Source organism: Temnothorax nylanderi, unplaced genomic scaffold (assembly GCF_030848795.1).
Source record: "Temnothorax nylanderi isolate EJ_2023f unplaced genomic scaffold, tnyl_v1.0 TNYL_tig0924_pilon, whole genome shotgun sequence".
In the NCBI taxonomy this organism is placed as follows: Eukaryota; Metazoa; Arthropoda; class Insecta; order Hymenoptera; family Formicidae; genus Temnothorax; species Temnothorax nylanderi.
Window position 1 is genome coordinate 15,469 of NW_027249986.1, and position 13,095 is coordinate 28,563.

General features: G+C 29.6%; 2 protein-coding genes and 1 long non-coding RNA gene across 3 annotated transcripts; 1 reads left to right on the top strand and 2 right to left on the bottom strand.

Moving 5' to 3' along the window:
* The first annotated feature begins 12 nt into the window (after positions 1-12).
* LOC139785950 (uncharacterized) lies at positions 13-1,202 on the top strand. Its single transcript, XR_011722132.1, has 3 exons — positions 13-292; positions 746-957; positions 1,040-1,202. It is a non-coding gene; the product is annotated as an uncharacterized lncRNA (long non-coding RNA).
* Positions 1,203-3,571: 2,369 nt separating this feature from the next.
* Positions 3,572-6,352, bottom strand: LOC139785947 (uncharacterized). The gene is made up of 5 exons (XM_071725130.1): positions 6,286-6,352; positions 5,167-5,387; positions 4,284-4,446; positions 3,994-4,111; positions 3,572-3,855 (listed from the first exon to the last, which is right to left on the bottom strand). Exons 2-4 carry the CDS (start codon positions 5,341-5,343, stop codon positions 4,014-4,016), a joined length of 438 nt encoding a protein of 145 aa, XP_071581231.1. The 5' UTR covers positions 5,344-5,387; positions 6,286-6,352; the 3' UTR covers positions 3,572-3,855; positions 3,994-4,013.
* LOC139785946 (uncharacterized) lies at positions 6,324-11,959 on the bottom strand. Its single transcript, XM_071725129.1, has 6 exons — positions 11,794-11,959; positions 11,333-11,399; positions 10,932-11,067; positions 9,372-10,268; positions 7,435-7,645; positions 6,324-7,087 (listed from the first exon to the last, which is right to left on the bottom strand). Exons 3-6 carry the CDS (start codon positions 10,959-10,961, stop codon positions 6,348-6,350), a joined length of 1,878 nt encoding a protein of 625 aa, XP_071581230.1. The 5' UTR covers positions 10,962-11,067; positions 11,333-11,399; positions 11,794-11,959; the 3' UTR covers positions 6,324-6,347.
* Between the last annotated feature and the right edge of the window lie 1,136 nt (positions 11,960-13,095).

Below are 13,095 nucleotides of genomic sequence, written 5' to 3' on the forward strand. Positions count from 1 at the left end.
CTCGGGTTTAGCTTTGGTGTGTCATCTGCCATCGGACAGGAAGACACCTATCAGTCCTCAACCGAGGACAAACGAAAAAACCCCCGCATGTTTGGCGTGCGTTACAATGCGCGGCAACGCGTGCATGGAAACCAGGGGTAACTCGTAAGTCTCGCGCTGTAGTCCGTAAATGATTTACCAGTAAAATGTGCCTGTAAATGATTACCAGTCGAAATAATCGTCTAGCCACGTGGCTATTTGTAGCTTTAACCGTAACCTTTATTCAGAGAGAAAAATGTTATATGTATATTGCGTAAGTATAACTCGTAAGTCTCGCACTGTAGTCCGTAAATGATTACCAGTCAAAATTATCTAGCCACGTAGCTATTTGTAGCTTTAACCGTAAGCCTTATTCAGATAGAAGAATGAGAGCGGCTAAGGTAATGCCCACGTTTTTGTGGTTCCCTTCCATGCTATGTCCATGATTTTGTGATATTGTTTACAATTTTGTGGTTCTTTTCCGTGTTATTTTTACAATTTTTTAGTTGTATTCCGTGAATATTCAAGATTTTTTGAGTTTCTTAAAATAAAAATCAAAAAATTGAATATAGCACGGAAGAGAACCACAAAATTGTGGACATTACGAGATTCATAAATATTGGCTACGTAGTTAAATATCCATATTTTATGGACATAAAGGCGCTTCAAAATAAGACAGCTAAAATGACCGCTTTTATTCTTCTTTCTGCCTTATTCTTTTGTGTAGTTGGTCATAGAACGAGATTCACTTTTTCAATCACACTCAATGGTTTGGTAAAATTGTACGAAGAACTGCAATAATAATGTATGCATTAGTCAAATATGAAGATAACATTTATTACATATGCAAATCAAAATTTATTAGTAATAATAAAGGTATTACTCGAGCTATATACAGTGATAGGCGTAAATACATAGCAAGTATTATAGCAAAAAATGGTAAGTTAAAATATTTTTTTATTATTGTATTATTAAATATTAATTGAATATATTACCTACAAAATTTTCTTTACTGTTATAGATGATAAAAATGTATTGCTAAAATTAAAAGAAAATATATTAAAAAATAGACCATATATAATGTGTGAAAAATATAATTTTGACAATACGAACAATAAAAAGACAGACAGAATCAGCAAAAACTATGATAATAAGACTGATGGAATAAATAAAAAATGTGATGTAAAAACAAATAACAATAACACAATAGTCTATGGTAAGTGTACGTAATATGTATTATTGTTTATTGTATTATTTGATTTTTTTATGTTAAGCACTACATGTACAGATAGTTACAAAACTATTTAGACAAATTTTTCTTAATAAAGTTACAGCGTTCTGAGTTATCATAACTGTATGTTGATACTGAAAAATTTCTACAACAATTAGTAATAAGTATAATTATTAGTTATTATTAGTGTAAAGACCATTGCACATAACAAAGTTTTAGTTCTAATTGTAAGGCCGTAAGAAAATAGACCAATCACACTTTATTCTTCAAGTGAGAGGAGAATAATCGACTGTGATTGGTCTATTTTCTTACGGCCTTACAATTATGACTAAAACTTTGTTACGTGCAATGGCCTTTAGAGTGTGGAAATGTAAATTATTTTATTTAAATTATATATTTTTAACATAACCTCAATATTAATTAATTAACATCATGGAAAATAAATTAGCATTTTTTTTTATATTTCTAGTTTCTTTTTGATATTGCTTTACATGTTATTCATTATTTATTATTTATAAAATAGCAATGACCAAAAATTCTTGTGTTAGAAGATATGACAAGACATGTAACTTTCTTCTACTTTTTTAAACTGGAGAGAATTTAAATAACAAATTTCTACTTGCTAAATAATTTATATATGCAAATATAAAATTAAATATATACGTCGTACGTTTACATTTTACATCTGCTGTTTTTTTAAAAACAAAAGTAAAATTTAAAAAATTAAATTTATATTTGCTATATATAAGTGACTCTTTATAGGTTGTAGAACATTGTACTTATAACATATAATATAATTTATTTAATAATTACTATTCTAATTGCTTATCTATGGTTTATAGATTATTCATTAACTGTAAAGAGCACTACCGTATCAGATAATAATATTACAAGTAATAATTTTAATACAAAAAATATGTGTACATTGAATAAGGAGTTCTATGACATTGGACAATGTAATACAACAGATATAACTTGTGACAAATCTGATGATAATAATTTGATAATTTGTGGTAATGCAAATGCCATTGAAGAAATAGAAATAAATACGAATATACCTACAGATACTAATATTATTGATACAGAAAATAAGATCTCAGATCCTAATAGTAATAACGTAAATGGTATGTGTACAATATACATATGATATATATATGATTTATATACTATAGAAAATACAAAACATATAGGATTACTGTTATTTAGTACAAGAATGCATATTTCCTTATAAATGTCAAGAATATAATTAAAAGTGTTACAATGTATTATGTTTAGAACAAAAAGTTTTATTTATTTATTACAATTTTATTTTTCAGATTTATTATTAAATAGTACAGCAAGTGATCATTTTAATACCAAAGATAAATGCACATCTAACAAGGAGTCCTATGATATTGGACAGTGCAATGCAACAGATGTAATTTATGATAAATCTGATGATAATAATTTGACAATCTGTGATAATGCAAATGCCATTAAGGAATTAGAAATAAATACAAGCGTACCTACAGATACTAATATTATTGATACAGAATGTAAGGTCTCAGATCCTAATGACAATAACATAAATGGTATGTGTACAATCCCAGGCAGAAACGCGAGATCGGATAGACGTCTAGTAGATGTCTATTAGATACGTCTAAGGTAAATCGATTTTCGCATCTACATAGACGTCTATGTGGCCTCTTTTAGATGCGTCTAATAGATGCGTCTAATAGACGCGTCTAATAGACGCGTCTAATAGACGTCTATCCAATCTTGTCTTTTTTCTTCATTAATGGTTCTCGTAAAATTTAAGGAAAAGTAAAGAAAACAAATTAATGTTTAAATTAAACTTTATTATGACAATATAATTCAATATTTTATGTTATATAATTCAATACTTTCGTAACAAAAACTTTGCATTAATATTATATGATATTAATATGACAAGAGCAAATATAATTATAATTTCTTAAAATAATATCGCAAATTAATATCACAAAAGTAATCATTATTAATTTCTCAAAATAATATCGCAAAAGAATATCGCAAATTAATATGACAAAAGCAAATATAACTAATTTCTTAAAATAATATCGCAAAGGAATATTGCAAATTAATATCACAAAAGCAATCATTATTAATTTTTCAAAATAATATCGCAAAGGAATATCGCAAATTAATATGACAAAAGCAAATATAACTAATTTCTTAAAATAATATCGCAAATTAATATCACAAAAGCAATCATTATTAATTTCTCAAAATAATATCGTAAAGGAATATCGCAAATTAATATGACAAAAGCAAATATAACTAATTTCTTAAAATAATATCGCAAATTAATATCACAAAAGCAATCATTATTAATTTCTCAAAATAATATCGTAAAGGAATATCGCAAATTAATATGACAAAAGCAAATATAACTAATTTCTTAAAATAATATCGCAAATTAATATCACAAAAGCAATCATTATTAATTTCTCAAAATAAAACTTCTAATTTTTGTCACGCGTGTATCTGATTTACGAAATTTTCCATAGAAACCGTTTCATCTTACAGCAAGCGTTTTATCTAGGTAATTCCAGTTTTAATGCATGATGCATCCAATGAAACAACATCTGTAAAATATCGTCTAAAATGAGTTTTAAATAAGAATAATGCATATATACGTTTTACTTTTCTAATTTCAATTCATCTATTTAATCCCAATTATTTAATACTTAATCAATATATAGAAAATTAACTATTATTTTTACCTATTACTCCATCAAATAATTTAATCACATCGTCTTCCTTTGGCATTTCGCAGCCATGACCTAACAGACTTAAGTGCTTCACTGAGATCACTATTCTCAAATTTTAACACAAGTGCACCTGAAAAGTTAACAGATATACGGATAAAAAAACTTTAATACTTTGCAAATGAAAAAAAATTAACTTTAATAAAAAAATAATTCAATAAAAAGAAGTTCCTTAAAAAGGAACATAAATAATAGGAAAAATAGTATTCCATTAGATATATGATTTATAGATTTACTCTACTAACCTTGCACTAATTCCCATAATTTTGTGGATTTAAAAGCTAATTTGGTTCCATGACCATCAAAATTAAACTCTTGAGCAAGAGAGTTACTCAAGAGGTTGGACATGAGTTTGGACACCGCTCGAGCTTCATTATTTCCCAGAGAGAGGGATTTTAAATAATAACACTAAAATAAAAGGATAATTTTGATTAAAACAAAAGGAAGATTTTAAAACAGATACGTAAAAACCATTAGCTTTCATTATCAAGTAAGGAAATGTATGATCTAATAATAAATAATAAATCAAAATTAGAATATTAAATGCCAATTTGAGCCTCCACGGTTGAATGTGCGTTATAAATCAAAATTCGCAATTTTAAATACAATATATTTACAAATGTTTTGATCCCAAGCTTTGGATACTCTTTAGTGCACAATTAGTTGGAAAATACAAGAAACAAGGAAATCTCATGTGAGATTCATGCAACGGATGATGGGTAAAAAATAATGGGAAGGAGAATTCTCATCCGTTGCATGGACCTCACATGGGGTTCTCTCTCTTATATCTTCCAATTGTGCATTGAAAAAGATCCTAAGCTTGGGATTGAAAACCTTTATAAAGACAATGTACGTATTGTATTTGACATTGTGAATTTCTATTTTTAACGCACCAACCGTGAGGCTCAAATTGGCATTTAATATTTTAGTTTTGATTTATTCTCGGAGCCACACTATTGTATTGCTATTAATAAATAATAAGACGTGCAATGCTAACAACTAGACCTTGATAATGTTTCAATGTTCTTGCCAAAACCAAAATCAAAGTTATCGAAAAAGAATTTATTAGAATATTTGTCATAAAAGCATATAAAATATCACTCATAAAGCGTATAAAATATCACTCACTGTATCTGAAAGTTGCATATCATTTGAAAGAAAATCTTCGAACATTTTAAATTGTTCCAAGGTTTCTAATGGAAGCGGAGGAAAATTTGGAGGTTTGCGGAGAATTTTTTCCTCTGGTAGTAAAAGTCTATTAATTTTGCACTGATTAATAAGTATCAAACCTATTTTCACTCTCATATCGTCTACTTTTTTATCCAACTTGCCCAGATACACAGCTAATTCTGTAATTACCCAGATAGCAATGCCTGATGATCAGATTTCATCACGTCATGATCTTCTGATATTGACCGAAATGTGATGTATGTCTTGTGATCATATTGTGATGATACACATCATGAGTACAAGTTAACATGTATATGAGGAAATATATGAGCTCAGATATTGACGTTACTTAGCCAACTTATGATAATCACATGCTGACCCTGGTGGAAATAATTTTACAACAATTACCGCGAGCGCTAGTACCGCACGCTGCCGCGACGCGGCTATATCACGCGTCACTTTCTCGTAATCAAAAATCATCACGCGCTAGTATAAGAGGCGAGCTTGTGAGAAGCCTAATTACAATGTTCTTTGCTGCAGATCAGCTTAAGTGATACCTCTGGTATCACATAGTGCAGAGATCTGCGAAGCAATTTTTGATAAATTGTTGGATACGTCTTACTTATTTATTTACATGTTTTTAAATAATTTTATTAAGCATGAAATATTTAAAATTGTTGTCGTTTCTTGAGCTTTATATGCACACAATATGCAGTATTTCATTGAACATTCATGTGTTCATTATGTCACTATTTTGTAAACTTTTATAGATTTCATAACATGTCTGCATTGTGAGCAACATATGAGCCCGCATCTGTGTCTATTTTTGCCATCATGTTTTTAATAAACGTGAGTACAATATGTACTCAGAACGAACACATTTTGCTATCTGGGTAATAACAGTTTTATCAGTTATACTAAATAATCAATAAAAGATATTTAAGAAAAAATAAAGCAAATATACTTCTTATCAGTTTTTTTTGTAAATTCATGTTTGAAACAATTTATATTTACATTATAGAAATCTAAAGAAATTAGAGTTGTATTCTTATTAAATATAGTGTACTACATATATACCTGTACGTGTAGTCAATTTTGTTGTCGAAGTCCGTAATGGACCTTGTGAGAATTCATCAGATTCACTTGAATTTGCTCGATGGTTTAAGTGGTATCTGTACATCATCCCTTGTAAAAGAACTACATGGGTTTTGATTCTCATCTAGAGACCGACAAGGAGACTGAGGTAAAATAGATTGAATATCATTTGATTCACTATTATATGACTTTTCAGATTGTGAGTTTAACAGAATTGGCGTCGAATGTGTTTCAGATCTGGAACTCCCATCTGTTTCAGAAACCTTCATTGGTAGTTCCGAGCACAATGTGCTATTAGTTGCTTTCCTTTTCATGGATACCTTCTGTATATTTTCCAAGCACATTGCTTGCTTCCGTTGTTGTGCTTTATCAGCTGCCTGCTGTCTGAGATTAACAATTTTATCTAGTAATGGATGCTTCTGTTGTGGCTGATGCTTAATAATGGCTGTAGTTGATGCGGAAGAAGTAACTTCTTTTCTTTGTTTCTTGTTAGAAATAACTTTTATTATAGGAATATTCTCTTTTGAGGCACAACTTAAAGACTTCGTACGAGATGAACCAGCGGGAGGAGGTGGTGGAGGAAGAGGAGCAGCTGCTATCTTTGATTTATTCTGCTTCCTTGATTTTTTAACATCAGAATCAGATAAATCATCGTCAGATGAAGATAACTTCATTATTCGCTTTCTTCTCATCCCCCTGCCCATCTTACTGTTTGAATCACTTTCATAGGCAGACGCAAACTCTTCAAAACCTTTAGCGGCATTTCTGGCAGCAATATACGTTTCTGTACCAAATATAAAATAAAATAGAAGTGCACAAGCTTTACTCTTTTTCTGCCTAACTTCTTTTATGTCTTTTTCATAAAAGTGTATGTTCGAGGTATATATTATATTGGGTAGTTAGACCCAGTATACGCTCTATGGAAGTTTACAGAAGTATGCTATCGAATTCATGTATTTTATGGCTCCTGCACATAAGACGCGGTAATGCCGCGCGGCAAGCGTTACCGCGTCCTGTGTGCAAGAGCCATTAGTGTGACCTGAACACCCCAGATGCTTTTAAGTCTCGACTTTACTTTTTCTTTGTATATCATACAATTTAATATAAAATATATCATAACATAAAACATACCATAATATCTTTTAACTTCTACTTCCAACTGTCGCCAAGTCTCATCTGCTTTTGCCTCAGAACGTACTAACTTGCCCGCTACTGCATCATTATTTGGCCAAAGAAGTATTCCCTTCATTTCTTCATTAATTCGTACTAGCCATTTGGCTAGAGCAACCTCATAATAAACGTTATCATCTTCCGAGGTAGGCAAAAATTTTGCAACAATGAACTGGAATGTAAAAAAATAAAATATAAAATAAATCAATAAATTACAAAGGCAAAACTTCCTATGTTGCTTTTTATTTTTGTAAAATAACTTTTTTTATTTAAATTTTATTAAATAGATAAAATAAACTTTTATTTTACAAAAATAAAAGCAGCATAGGAAGTTAATAAATATATAAACAATTCTATACACACTATATTCTTGTGTATTTACAAATCCTGTAAAAGTTACTTCGTAACGCAATTTTGACAGAATTTGTAAATACACAAATGTTGAAATAATATTTCTAAAGATTAATATAAAGGCTACATGAAAACAAAACACTGAAAAGATATGCACAAAAGAGTTAAACAAATATTACAAATGTAAAAAATTAACATTATTTATGAAATTGTACATACAATTTTACAAACATCTTACAAATAGCACCTACGTGTTCAGAAAGTTGAAAATTGGAATTAGAGCCTCACAACAATGGCATAGCATGCAACAATGGAATACATAGAAAAAATTGTTCATCATCAGGCATTAACCAACATTTAGCTTCTACATTTTTTATTGGAATGACGTGCCTTGCATTATCCAAATTTGAAACTTTTAAGATGCCCAGTGTTGAGGAAGGAAGTGGGTAAGTATAATAGTCCTCCATTTGATGAAATTTGTTTCCAATAAGATATATTGCATTATCTCTTTTGACAATGTTAACAAGAACATAAATATTTCCTTCAAATGTTCTAAAGCATGAATCTTTGTAACCAATTTTCAATTTTACATTGCCAATGGACAAACAACGAAAATGAGAGCCATTGATTTGTTCCTCAACATTTATGTACATCTGTGAAAGAGACAGAACTTTTCTTTCACGTGACAATTTGATAAATATTTTTTTTGTTCGCTCCAAATCACGAAAAGCTACTTGGTGCAGAGGTTTGTAACATGATTTCAAAGAATTTTTCAAGGATTTCAAAAAATTCTCAAATACAAATGCGCTAAAATTATCTAGCGGACCGTGATCTCTGCATTCCTGTGACAAATGACACAAAGAATGAATATTATATACGACAAACTTATTGCCATACAGAACTGTAGAATGCCGGATAAATATTAATAGCAATTCATGAGCATAATCACACATTGTTTTCACAAATACTGGACTACATAAAATGTACATGGCAGTTTGAAAAAGTAGATAATGTTTATAAACATCTTCTTTTAGAATGTGTTTAAACACAAGAAGTCCATCATAAAGACATAAACGCCGCTCCTCTGTACCTTTATACATTTTCCAGTAATCCAGTGATCTGGGTGGTCGATTAAAATCACTTGGACAGAAAGTAGCAATAAATATAAGTAAATTAGAGGCGTTATTTTTGTCATTTCGTGAAAGCTTCCATGGTCCATTCCATTCCATCCAGGCTGAAAGCAATCGTCTGAAGCTACCATGCCATACCAAATGAAATGAATCAAGCCTGAATTGTGAAACCATGTTTGCAATTCTGAGTAAATTAGTCACTCCAATGTGATGCAGTGGATCAATTTGATTTATGAAAGATTCATCAGTGCGTAGTGAAGCGTTCAAATCCAAAAAAACTGTGCGGTCATCGATACGTTCACCAACAACAGTACATTTTTCACATGCACCGTAACCATTATGACCCACACAACATTTAACGAGGGAACGTGCAGGAGCATCCAAGATAAAATTTCGTAAAGTGAATGGATACCTTACATCATTGTTCATATATCCGTGTTCTAAAAGATGTTCAACTTCAGTCACAAAATCATGGAGATAAGAGTGCACATCTATCGGATCCCATTCACCAAGATATAAACTAATTAGAAATGGATCATTATCTGTATGCACGAGACGGCCCAAAACTGGCCAAAATTTTAAACGTGTACTCTTTGTTATAGGTAGTCCATCCATGTTCACATCAATAATTATATTACCAAATTTGTTCAAATATTCATTTAGCAACATTCCATTTAAATTTCGTACAATTCCTTTATACCACAACATTGATCCATCAGGAAGTACATGAATATCAAGATGTTTGGGGGTACGCAGCAATGTTTTATAACTTTTTGGCAAAGTCGGAAAAATTGGATTCAATCTAAGTAATAAATTATCAAGCTTTTTCTTTGAGATATTTCCGTCATAAACAGCCCACTCTCTCAAATTTTCAGCAACATAGTTAGCCTTTTGCTCCTCAGTTTCGAACTGATTTTCATTTATATCTTCATCATCATCTATATCATCATCATCATTACTACCTTCTGAAGCATCATCTTCCTGATCAATTTCATTTTGGAATACAATTTCATTATCTGACAGATCAAACGCTTCTTCATTATTTGCTCCTTGTTCCCTTTCAAAGGTTACTTCTTGAGAAATATTAATATTTTGTGGTTCATTTTCTTCTGTCACATTATTCCACATTTCATGTGGACTTATATCATGATCTAAAATAGAGTTTTCACTAACTTGTACGTCTACATACTCTCTATTTGAGATACTATTCGTCATATTGGGCGCAATAATTCTGTTTCTCAATTTCTCAATTGATGCCATTTTTGTGAGATCCTCAGTTGCCCGCTTCACTTTTTGCGTAAAATGTTTCCGCAACTACATGAAAATATGTGCAATGCAAGAAAATAGCAATTTTTTTCCTTTTCAAGTTCTTAATCTTTATAATTTTAAATCACTTTAAAAACAGAAAAAATAAATACAAACATATCCATGTATAAACAGGAAAAAAAAATCAGTTACATCTATTAAGAGAGGTATAACAATAATTAAAAAATGATTACAAATTTAAAAACAAAGAAACCGTCTACAAAGAGTTTGCTCCTACTATACAAAATAGACAATGCTGTATAAAAAATAAATAAAATCGCTAATACTTGATATAATAAACATTATATAATAATATATTGTGCATTAATATCTTATCAAGAGGTATCTGTATGTACTTATTTCTCGGAAAAAATATTTTGAGAATTCTAAATATTAATTTTTTAAATATTTTAATTCAAAGTTCCAAATAAAAGTAAAATGTTTCAATGCTAATATTAATAAATATAAATAAATTTTAAAAGTGTAATAATGCGATTATACAAATCCTGTTGATAATGGGAACTTTCCGGCAAGAGACACAAGTCGACACAAGAGTCATTCTATCTTTATTCGACATTTGATGAGAGACAATGACAGAATGACTCCTGTGTCGATTTGTATCTCTCGCTGGAAAGCTCTCAATGCGTACGTGTAAACTATAACTGTACTTACTGGTCTCTCGTCATTCACCTCGTCATTCATTTTGGCCGATTAATATTTTTTAAATAATGCTATTTTTATTAAGCACGAAAAAAGATCCGCAAACAGCACAATCTGTTGGAACAATCCGCCACTTTTGTCAGCAATGCTGCAACAAAAGAATTTTACATTGAAATGAGAATATGAAAAAAGTGTGTTTTAGATACATTAATTATCAATATAATATTATATAAATACAGAGTACTTCATGCATGTTTGAAATAATACGTGAGATATAAACTTGTGAAATAGCAAGAAAAAATAGTACATAATTTTCGATGGAATAAAGAGGATTACTGATAAGAATATGATAGAGATGAGGATACGCAACAGGACACGAGTCGACGAACGTCGCATTAAATGGTGCTACATACTATTAAGCACAAAAAAGGATCCGCAAGCAGCACTATCCGTGGAACAATCTGCCTTTTTTCAGCAATGCTGCAACAAAAGAATTTAATATTAAAATGAGAAAATGAAAAAAGTGTGTGTTCTGGATAACATTAATTTTCAATATAGGCTGCGAAATTCACTGTCAGTAGTGTCAGTATTGAAAATCTATAATGTGCGTGACACAAACAATAGATTTGCAATATTGGCAGTAAAATCAGAACGCAGCCAATATTATATAAATACAGAGTACTACATACATGTTTGAAATAATACGTGAGATAAGCTTTTGAAATTGCAAGAAACATAACCTTAATTACGTTTATTTCACCGCGGTGATTATTAAATATATGCGACAAGTATTGAAAATATATACAAAAATATATTGTTAAATTTTATCTAATAATTACAAATACGTAATTTTCGATGAAATAAAGAGGATTACCTAATAAAATTGTGATAGAGAGGATTCGCACAGATACGCAACAAGACATGAGCCGAGGAGCGTCCAAAACGACCGGTGGAAATTATTGCGAGATAGCGCGCGCCATCTGTTAATTGTTTGTACAAGGCGGGAGATATTAGATATCTATTAGATGTCTATTAGATGTCGAAAGATTATTTGCAGTTTAAAAGAGTGTTTCACAAATAAAACATCGATATTTAGTGAATATTAGCTTCTAATTGTATCTAAAGATCTTGCAAAATAAAAACTTTGTATTTCGAAGCAAAATGACATAAAATTATATGACATCTAATTCAGATATTTCTAGACGTGTGTTAGACTAGACGGCTCCGACGTCTAATAGACGTCTATCCGATCTCACGTTTCTGCCTGGGAATATATATGATATATATATGATTTATATACTATATAAAATACAAAACGTATGGGATTACTGTTATTTAGTACAAGAATGCATATATCTTTTTAAATGTTGAGAATACAATTAAAAGTGTTACAATGTATTATGTTTAAAACAAAAAATTTTATTTATTTGTTATGATTTTATTTTTTAGATTCATTATTAGATTTATTATTAAGTGATGCAACAAGTGATAATTGTAATACCAAAGATATATGCACATTGAACAAAGAGTCATATGATATTGGACAGTGCAATACAACAAATGTAACTTGTAATAAATCTGATGATAATAATTTGGCAATCTATAATAATACAAATGCTATTGAAGAAATAAGAGGAGATACAAATGTTCCTACAGATATTAATATTACTGAAACAGAATTTAATGCATCAGAACGTAATAACAACATTATAAATGGTATGTGCAAAATATGTGTATACATATATGTATATATACATACATATGATTTATGTAGGATTATTATGTTTTAGTTTAAGTATGCATATTTTCTTTAAAAAATAATATAAAATATATGCATATTTTCTTATTAATTGGTGTAAAATTTTTAATATAAAAACGATATCTCATTTAGTTTTATGTAAAATATAATTCTGTGAAGTTTGAGTATATTTAAAAGATTTACAACACATTAATAGTCAATATTAAAATTACTTTTACTGATAAATATGCCTTTAAATATGCACTTAACATGTAATTTAAGTTACATATATACAGGTTTGGTAGTAACTAGTTAAAAAGTTAGAAATTAAACAATAAAGTTAAGAAGTTAATAACTTGTAATTTAGTTATTTTTAAATAATGTTTTATATTAACTTTTAACTTTTACTAGTTAATTTAAACATATTAACTTTTAACT

What these genes read in the sequence shown, in the direction of transcription:
- LOC139785947 (XM_071725130.1), bottom strand. Translation starts at nt 5,343, where the DNA reads ATGAGAGTGAAAATAGGTTTGATACTTATTAATCAGTGCAAAATTAAT. An exon ending in ATATGCAACTTTCAGATACA is followed by an intron (nt 4,447 to 5,166) that starts GTGAGTGATATT and finishes CTTTTATTTTAG; the next exon opens with TGTTATTATTTAAAATCCCT. An exon ending in ATTATGGGAATTAGTGCAAG is followed by an intron (nt 4,112 to 4,283) that starts GTTAGTAGAGTA and finishes TTAACTTTTCAG; the next exon opens with GTGCACTTGTGTTAAAATTT.
- LOC139785946 (XM_071725129.1), bottom strand. Translation starts at nt 10,961, where the DNA reads ATGAATGACGAGGTGAATGACGAGAGACCA. An exon ending in AGGTGAATGACGAGAGACCA is followed by an intron (nt 10,269 to 10,931) that starts GTAAGTACAGTT and finishes ATTTTCATGTAG; the next exon opens with TTGCGGAAACATTTTACGCA. An exon ending in AGAAGTTAAAAGATATTATG is followed by an intron (nt 7,088 to 7,434) that starts GTATGTTTTATG and finishes TATTTGGTACAG; the next exon opens with AAACGTATATTGCTGCCAGA.